Here is a 9,688-nt window from a genome sequence, read left to right as displayed (position 1 = left end):
CAGGGGCTGAAGAAGGAACTGATGTGAGTCGAGTGAGTTTCTATTGCCTGGAGAAGCTGTAAAACAAAATGGAAACCAGATTGACATATGATAAGAAATGAATATTACTGCAAATCAAATAGATTCACTCACTTTAATAAGCTATAAGTGTACTGGTAAACACTTCTCATTTCTAATCCTTACGCTTTGGCACATAACACCAGTACCTCAGATAGACACAGATTTTAAGGAAGAGAGAAAACACCTGGACAATCTTCCATGTGTGACATTTCCTTAAAAAGACTTTTACATTTGTTCTATAAGCAACAGAGGACAAAGACATGAAGAGGTTTTGATCAGTAACATAAAACAAAGCATAAATAAGGCCATTTGAAACACAGTCCAAGAGTGAGTGTTGTGAGCACAATGAGGACAGTTTTTTTTTTTTGTGCTTTACCTTGTGTTTTAACTTGATGGCCTTCGAGTATGTACGATCAAAATGCATCTGAAGGTACTTTGTATACTTCACAAAAACAATTGGTAAGGGTGCTACAGGCGGTAATCATAACCAGGTTTATTTCAGAGTTTACTCAAGTGTGAATCTTATTAACATTTAAATAATTTCCTCTGGGACTAATAAAGTATTCTGATTCTTATGTTCTCTGTGAAATTTTACATGCTGTGTTTACATTAAACTGCAGCAATTAAAGACTTGAAAATATGTTTGGGGGGGGGGGGGGGGGGTTGTTTTTTTTGATGCAATATAAAATCCATCTCAGGTTTCAGACTTGAGTAACAAGTTTCACCTAATAACTGGAATAAACTCATAGTTTTTAGATTCACGCTTAGAGTTTTTTTAAACATCCAGTTTATATACAGTAGAGCTCAGGCTGAGCAATCAGTGAGCAATCACTGGTCACTAGAGAAAAAAATGCATTCTCCATCACCAACCAATGAAAAGTTGAATTTCAGTGATTTAGCGGTTGCTCGAAGTCATATTTTTGGGTTGCCAGTGGGTCGCTGGTCGGTTTGTAGGCATGTGTGACTGGAGCTTTAAGTAAATTCAAATTGCTCAGTGAAGAAAATAGTAAAATTGAGCCTCATCAAATTTTAAATGCGAAAGCTCTTTTAGTCCAGTGGTTCAAAAACATGCATGATACATTCAAGCGCACAAATTTAATGTTTAACAAGAACAATCGTGTCACAGAAAAATTAATGGAAATTACATTTTATCTTTGCTCTGAAAGCTAAAATCTGGACTGTTGCACATCCTACGTCCAAACAAAAATAACGAATTTAACTTTTAAAGAAAAAAGAAGAATATCAACCCTTGCACACTTTGGCACAAAAATTTCAGGCACGGTTTGTCTATGAGGAAATTTTTAACTGCAAAGTACGACGAAAAAGAGTAGGAAATATATCTGGTGAGATGGGATCTACTGTTTCTTCCTCTTCTGCCAAAATCCTTGTGAGTCAGACATTAAATTTGCCAGCGAGCAAGAATCTTAAATGACAGGAAGAAAAAGCACCTCGGGTTTAACTCACTTATACAAAGTTAGTAACACAATGCCGCTTTTTATCTTAGTGTCAAAGTGTGGCTGGGTGATTTTTTCCTACCAGCAACTCAGTCTTTAAACCAAAAAAGAAATGCAAAGACTACAGATAACTATAAACAGCTATATACAATAATCTTTGTACACAATGACATTTACTAAACATGAGAACAAAAATAAAGTACAATTACAGGAAGCGCTATGAATTGAACAGAAGTGTTTGTAGTAAGGAACAAACAACAGAAACCTTCATTTTGCTGCAAAAAAGAAAAAAATCCCCAACCTTGTGAAATGCCTGTTGGTACGAGAACCCAAAAGTCTGTCAAGTTACTGAGAGAGTGCTTTAGGATCATGCCTTCCAGAGAAGCACAGGCAAAACAATTCTAATTTGCCACACTAAAATGACGCGCCATCTTGGTGAGCGGATAAAGGTGCGAGGTTGGGGCAGAAAACTGCAGTCCTACTGTACGCGCCAGACGTCTGCTTTATATTTTTATTTACGATTGAGTTCATGTTTGTTTTATAATTCATAGATTCATTACATAAGTCATCTTTTCAGGATTAATAAATGTGAAAATATATGTGTTTGCATAAAGTAATTTTAAGTCACTGTTTTGGGATTGGAACCTAAAAGGGGGTACCTCTCACTTTAAGTATGTAAGTGCAATAGTAGCATGAAACCCTGTGTGAGAGGGAAGGGGAGGAGCATGGACAGAGAGGTTAGGAGTCTCACGGTTTTCTGACCGTGTGCACAGCTAGTTCTGGATAACTGCTATTTTTTGGAACTTTCATGCTTTTTTAGGAAGGAGTTCATTGTTACATCTTCAGTTTGTAATAAATAAACAGTCTTCAAATCATAATGCAACTGGAAGCATTTCTTTTGGAAACCAGGAACACGCGTCAGCCATAGACTCTCCTTTTTTGAAATTCGTTTATTGGAAATTACCCTACACCTACATCTCGTCTAAACCGTAGTCCTCCTCAGGGAAATCCCCCACAGTCACACTCAGGGGCTTCACAAACGCACCGTATTTGCTCTCGCACTCAAAGTACTGCTTCCCTTCGACACTACAGAGATACAATAAACAAGGCAGAGTCAGAAATCAGGACCAGCGTCACTGAAACTTTGAATTATTTAAAAACAAAGCCAGAAAAAGGCCCTCTTACGTTCCATTGTGTTTGCCCAGTGGTTCATCGTACTTCACACCCACCCAGTAGCCCGGCTTGAAATCTGTTGTTCCTGCAAGAAATGCAACACTTATTGAGCTCTAGCAGGGCATATTAGGAAGACTTTGACTTCACAATAATGATATTATATGAAAAAAGAAGTGCAAACCCCCACCAAAGCAGCTCACTCTCTGGGAAGTATTTACTTTTAAGGAACTAGTATTTTATTTTCCTAGAAGTTTGTAGTGCAGTAAAAATAACACATTTTGTCAAACATGACATACTATTTTAAGTCTGCATACGGTACTTGCTATAGTTTGACAATACACACCAGACTTGTCATAGTTATAAGCCTTCTTGTCAATTATCAACCAACAAAGTTGATGATCATTAAGTTAACCTTGAAGACCTTGGCAGATGTCAGTTTTAATGGATTGTTAACATGACCCCCCTCTACACCACTACGAAGTTTTAGAAGAATTCATTCAAAACTTTTTAAGCCATCGTACAGACAGAAAGAATGGCACGCATGGAAATGCTAACAACAACATAACCTCTTTGGGGACCTTATTGAAGTTAACAAACTACCTAAACTGAATCACTTTTATTTGCTATGTTTTTGGAGGGTGACACTTGGCATTAGTACTCAGGTAAAGCTGCTTTCAAACTAAACTAGAACATGTTCACCTCACAGGAAATGTAATTAGATTTTCTAGGCAGACTTAAAACCTGCTAATAAAATAGATTAAACAAAACAGTAGGGTTAGGTTAATTGGAAACAATAAATTGCCCATAGGTGTGAATGTGGGAGTCAATGTGTTAGCCCTGCGACAGACTGGCGACCTGTCCAGCATGTACCCTGCCTCTCGCCATAAGACAGCTGGGATAGGCTCCAGAGCCCCCCACGACCATGAAAAGTATAAGCGGAATCGGATGGATGGATGGATGGATGGATGGATGGACAAAACACGCAGAATCCAAACGTGATATTTAGCGTACTAAAAAAAAAAGTTTGTCCTCCACTGACATCACAGATTTGGGAATGGGCCTTAGATAAATGACAGCAAAGTCTGCTCTGCAGGACAGAAAATCCTCAGCAGCACAGGGTTTACACTAATGTCCTACACAAAGTAAACCAGCTCAGCTTTATCCACACTTACCAACATACATGACTGTGCCAAGCTTCGTGGGCTGACCGGGGACCTGCACTTTGCAGCGGCTGCCAACAGCAATGGCATCGGCAGCAGCCTTCTGCTCCTCTTCCCGTGCAGCATTCTCCGCCTTCTTCTTGGCCATTTCTTCCTCATTGTAGCGACCCACACGTTGCTTCTTCATAAATGACCTGGCTGTGTCTGAAGGAAAGACACAGTTTGTGATAAATGCAAAGCTCTTCAAAACAGACTGAAGTCTATTCATCTTCATTCTCATGAAGTAAGTCATCCACATTGGAACCAGCTATCAATAGTTAGCTTAAAAAACATAAACAGAACAAGTGCAGAATGCAACTAACGATCATGGACATACTTCCCATTCAGCTGACTTATTTTTTTATTTATTTAAATAAAAAAATACTGTACCTGTTCTCTTATCATAAGCATCATCTGGGAGCTCAAATTTCTCCACTTTGGAAACATCAGTGAACTCGCCCATCTGCCCGCCACTTCTATCAACAACCTGTAAGAGAAACAACGTGAAAGACAAGCAATTATTAAGTCACGCTGTTGTGACTTAGTAACAGCCTATAAAAGCCACCAGAACTTTAGCTTTTAGCAACTTAGATATGATCTTTTGTTTACTGTTGTTAGTGTGGTAATTGTAACATTATTGTTGTTTAACAATAAATCAGTTTTACACTTACTGGACAATTTAAGTGAGTGCTAGTGTATTTAAATGGAAAGGATTATTACCTTTTCAATCATTAAAACACTATCTGCACAGCAGAGTTCTTATTTTTGGACATCAAAGTTTCTGGATGCATGCAGAGTGAATAGATTTGGGATTCAGACACTTAACTAAAAACCCCATTCAATGCCAGAGAGGGATGCTCTATCCCAATATATTCAACTGTGTTGTTAAACCAGAATCATGTAATGCCAGTGTTACTATGCTGAAATGTAAACCAGTTTAGTCTAGTCGTAGGAATTAAAGGATTTTTGTCTAAAATAAAAAATATAGAAAAATCCCACCCTTGCAGTGCTTTCTTAATTTGTTGCATATTTGTTACATTTACACGTTTATCAACAAATTATATTAGACAAAGATAACCCAAGTATATACGAATGGCTTTTAAATGATGTCCACATTAAACACGTTGCTTAGTGCACTGGCTAGAGTCTTGGTCCTTGTGAAGCTCTCCCAAGTTCTTCCATCAACTACTCAAAATTAAATATTCCAATATGAGATTTCTGATTGCAACAAGCTACAAGCCATTATCAACAAACTTATAATAATAAAATAAAATAAATGCAGCAAAACGTTTCTCTTTACATGTAATGATAATAGATGTTTAATTTTTGAAATAATTTACAGAAGCAATTAACTTTTCCATGATATTCTAATTTTTTTGATACATCAGTACATGAGTTTCAGATGACTGGATTATGCTTAATTTATTGTACTGCAGTTGAATCTCCTTTCTGAGGTATTTCCCTACAAGAGTCCACAGAGAGAAGTTTGCAAACATGCTCCCGTGCAGTCCCCCCAAACTCCCAACTGCACAGTGCTTGACGTGGATGACACTGCACATCAGTTCAATGGTGACTTGTTGACAAATGGGCATGAATAGGGAAGGAACTAATATTGGAGTTCATCGGGGACAGGAGATGCATGCAAAGAGTATCTGGATTGGATACTTTTCATTGTTTTTAAAAACTTGGTTTCCCTTCTACTTTGTGTATGTTGCAACACTCTTCTCTGTGGCTGGCTAACAGACCAGCAGCAGCACAATCGAGACTGGCCTACAGACTAGTTGTACTTTTGACACTGACCCATTAACAATAGATAGACAGTCCAGAGCTCCCCACACACTACCACAGCTGAATCTCCATTAAAGAATCAGACACTAATCCATTACGTGACCTCATATACATGCTTAAAAACAAAGTGGTATAATTCTGACTGAGGTTAGAAGTTGTGTAGTGAACACATTATTGTTCTAAAATTTTATATAAATCCTCTCAGAGTAAACATTTAAAGCTGATCATTCAGCCAGCATATGTCATTATGTCTCTCTCTGTGAAAGTAACTTTGACAGATAGCACGTTCAATTCAAGTGAAATAAACTAAAAACCTGTCTCAACCTGTATTTACTCCAACATCACAGTGATCTGAGCCACAGTATTACAAGAAGCTCCCAACAGAGCTGGGACATACGTGTATTCTGCAGTCGTCATCCACAGGATACGATCCTAGCAGAGCTTCATTCTCATTCATTTTTTGCAGGAACTTGTCAGATATGCTGAATAACTCCAGGTCCATGCAGGAGGCCGGTGCACCCATAATCATCTCCAACTTTCCCTGAATGCAACGTTGCAAATAGTTCATGTAACACAAAAGAGGTGACGTTATCAATTGAATGTGTCATTTCAATATCAACAGATATGTTAACAAAGAGAAAACCCAACAACAGACCCATCCTTGAGGGTTTTAGTGGTGCGCTGTATGCTGTCTCACCTTCAGTTCTGCTATACTGATCCCTCTGTTGAACCTGCGCTGCACCTCGAAGGAGGAGAGGGTGCTTGTTAAGCGCACATTCACCGTGGGATTGGTTATTACTGTCACTCCGCTGTCCATTTTCCTGTCTCCTTGGACTCGGGTATTAATCAAACACTGAAAACAGGAATAAAAAATAACGTGACCCATTCAGCCAACGGGACTGAAGCTCATACGCCATCTCATAGCTGCAAACAAATTTAAGTCAATAGTCAAACAACCACAAAGACTTCCAAAAAACTGCTCCTTTTCCACCGATAGTAGCTACTTAAGCCCTTCTCTGATATTAATCCTGTCTGAAGTTAAATTTTACATATATGCTTGGTCTCTCGTGTTTATTCGTCATATTAGCTGTGATCGTATAATTTTAAATAACCATTTTTTAGCTGTGTAGTTTAGAGTAGCTAGCTACGTTAGCCACTGGGCGGCTAGCAGAGTCACGTTGGACTCACTCGGGACCCTGAGACAGACGGCAAGGTTGCCATAGTTACTTACAGATTATGTATATTTTCCTCGATGGTGCTGAAAAGGCCTTTGATCTTTGTATCTACAATTAACCGGAAGTATTCATGACTACTTGATTATAATAGCAGTGAAAATGGTGCATGTAGCCTAGATCTGTGGGTTTGCCAGAAAATTATAACCTCAATTCCTGCTACGCCCAACTCTGGAAGGTTCCACCCGCCTCCAAACTGGAACACGGCCAATCACAACGTAGGAAGGAGAAATTTTAACCAATAGCTTTACGATACGAAGAAACAGACCCTCAAGACCCGCCTATTGACCGCTAGATTGGCACAAATGGTGGCCAATCATTCGTCAGGAGTAAATGCGACCGTAGAAATAACCACATAGTGGCGCTGTAGTCCAAAATAAACTATGTAGAAGACTAAGCTGGAAACTTTCTCTTTATTATGGATTTGTTTTAAAATATATTTTTAAGACAGAGTATTCGTAGAGTTTGATTATAAGCACTACGCTCTATTATACAATTTTTACCCTATTGCTATTTCATACTTGGTCGACTAACAAAGAAATCTCCCCTGATAAAACCCAGATATGTGGTGAGTAAATTAAAGCACAGACAGAAAACAGAAGTGTCAAAAAAGCTGAGAACCTCAAGAAAACATAAGGGGGGGGGGGGGGGGGGGGGGATGACACAAGCCTACAGCACCACAGTGAGGATTTACATGCCTGTGGTTGTTAATGGAGATGCAGCATGGTCTCATTCATAGCTCATTTGCAAGTCATATTATAAAATACGCTGGGCTTCTTTCTCTGTTTGACACATCTTTGAGCTTGGGTACAAGACCTGTAAATACGCAACCTTTCAGCTTCAATAACTGAAATAGTGTGTCACATACAGCGTAGCAGTCTAAATGGGTCTTTGTTCTGTCAGTTTAATAAGATATCTTTTGTAAAAACTCAGAACACATGAAACATGTTTGTGTGTGCCTACACGCATGCGTTTGTACTGAGAGAACACATGAAACATGTAGTGTAACCGGTGTGATTCTGCGTTGTGTCGGATAAAAAAGGTAAAAGAAAGAAAGACCTCCAAGTAAATAATTTGCCCACTCCAGCTCCTCTCCCACAGGGGATTGAAGATGGAGATTGAAAATGTGACGTCATTCAGGGGTAAAACCGCAAAGGATTCTGGGAACTCGTGGCAGGAGGTACTACCGCACGCAGGTAGAAAAGGGCGCGGCATTTATTTTTACATTAAACATAAAGTATGCATTTACACGTAACATATTTGACATAAGATAAAACAAAAACAACAACATGAAATCCGACATACCTGATAAAAAAGGTAAAAGAATACAAACAGTGGGGAAGAGAGTTAGCTCAACCCACCACAACGTCCAAGCTAGCAAGGAGTATATATTCATGCTAGCATTTATGGCGCCTAAAACACATTTATGATACACACATACTACACACTTATAACATCTAACAAAAACAGGCTTAATAATGACAATAATTGAACTAAAATCGCAATCAGAAACATCCAGGTGGCTAAATATGCATTATATGTGTGGGTTTTTTTTTTTTGTCTCTTTTTTTTTTATTATTATTATTCTTATTTTACTTTTGTAATAATAATGCTTATAAAGTTGTGAATGATGAATTTCGGCTTCAATGAAGGGGATTAAATAAAAGTATTGAATTAACTGTTTAGGAATTATAGCCATTTTTATACATAATGCTCAGGTGAAGCCTCTAACAATCTGGACCTGATTTAAAGTGTCGAATTCTTTTTTTTTTTCTTTTTTTTGCCTGTCCCATTTGGCTCTTTTGCCATCAGAATTGTTGTCTAAAGGCAAAGAAAGATGCCCAACGGATTTACTTTACCAAATTGACCATCCCAGCCTTGCCGTAATGGTCCATTTGATTCACCTTTTATTGTTTATTTTATTTTCACTTACTGAATACGGGACAGACTTGACTGGGGGAAAGAAGGGGAGAAAGAAAGAGGGAAAGAGAAACAGCTGAGAAGAGGGACGGGGGAGAAGGGCAAAAAACAAAAACCAACAGAATGAGCAGAAAAAAAAAAAAAGAAATAAAAAATGCATATATCGATCACCTGGGTCACCTGCTGAGAAAGAAAAAAGAAAACAAGCAGAAGAGAACAAGAGTAATAGAATAAACAACATCACAATGATATATGGGAATATGACAGTAAATACTAAATATTAAACATTATTGTGCAGCACATAAGATCAACAGAACACAGTGTGCTTTGAGGTAGGAGCCAAAAAGGGTGTAGTTTGTGGGTGTGATCACCCGTGTGTACACCTGTGAGCATGGACGCGCTTGTTTTTTTAAAAGGTTCCTTTATGTAATGATCTGCTAGAGGGTGTGGGGGGGCCACAGCCCCGTCCTCCAGGGCATGAAGCAGGTATGGAGGAGATCAAAACTCCAGACATCCAGAGGCCCCCAGAACACAAGAGACCATGTGTGTTTTAAAGTGTTGGAAAGAAATGACACCCACCTCTCCCACAGGGGAATTGTAGAAAAGGGGAGAGGCAAAGGGGTACACTGTATTTATAGGATTGCACCAAAGAAGAAGAAGAAAAGAATGAGGAGGGGCTCTAACTGACAATGAACATAACTACAGGCTTGGAGGTCCTAAAAGTCAGGTATAAAAGGAACGGTTTGGGGGTTTAGAACACATTTTGGGTAATTATAACAATGTGATTTATGACCCTGTTACAGTTGCACTTAAACACGTTTGTGTGTGCCTACACGCATGTGTTTATACTGAGAGTATTTGC

General features: G+C 38.7%; 1 protein-coding gene across 2 annotated transcripts; it reads right to left on the bottom strand.

Moving 5' to 3' along the window:
- Positions 1-1,136: 1,136 nt before the first annotated feature.
- On the bottom strand, positions 1,137-7,170 carry tbcb (tubulin folding cofactor B). Of its 2 annotated transcripts, none has more exons than XM_086261732.1 (7): positions 7,055-7,170; positions 6,372-6,527; positions 6,072-6,215; positions 4,277-4,373; positions 3,860-4,051; positions 2,700-2,772; positions 1,137-2,600 (listed from the first exon to the last, which is right to left on the bottom strand). In XM_086261732.1, the coding sequence occupies exons 2-7, from the start codon at positions 6,489-6,491 to the stop codon at positions 2,486-2,488; spliced, it is 741 nt and encodes a 246-aa protein (XP_086117858.1). In that variant the 5' UTR covers positions 6,492-6,527; positions 7,055-7,170; the 3' UTR covers positions 1,137-2,485. The 2 variants fall into 2 exon arrangements, with proteins under 2 accessions (XP_086117858.1, XP_086117856.1); XM_086261730.1 differs by lacking the exon at positions 7,055-7,170 and adding an exon at positions 6,906-7,048.
- Between the last annotated feature and the right edge of the window lie 2,518 nt (positions 7,171-9,688).

The sequence above is a fragment of the Aulonocara sp. 'chitande type north' Nkhata Bay genome, linkage group LG14 (assembly GCF_057382095.1).
Source record: "Aulonocara sp. 'chitande type north' Nkhata Bay isolate Kocher_YH1m ecotype deep benthic linkage group LG14, A_spYH_male_GT1.1, whole genome shotgun sequence".
In the NCBI taxonomy this organism is placed as follows: domain Eukaryota; kingdom Metazoa; phylum Chordata; class Actinopteri; order Cichliformes; family Cichlidae; genus Aulonocara; species Aulonocara sp. 'chitande type north' Nkhata Bay.
This window is presented reverse-complemented; position numbering and strand designations above follow the sequence as displayed.

Bases quoted from the DNA above. Each gene is read 5' to 3' on its own strand.
- tbcb (XM_086261732.1), bottom strand. From the start codon at position 6,491: ATGGACAGCGGAGTGACAGTAATAACCAATCCCACGGTGAATGTGCGC. The intron at 4,374-6,071 runs GTATGTCCCAGC...TTTCTCTTACAG, and splicing joins ATGACGACTGCAGAATACAC to GTTGTTGATAGAAGTGGCGG. The intron at 2,773-3,859 runs GTAAGTGTGGAT...CATTTCTTGCAG, and splicing joins TGGCACAGTCATGTATGTTG to GAACAACAGATTTCAAGCCG.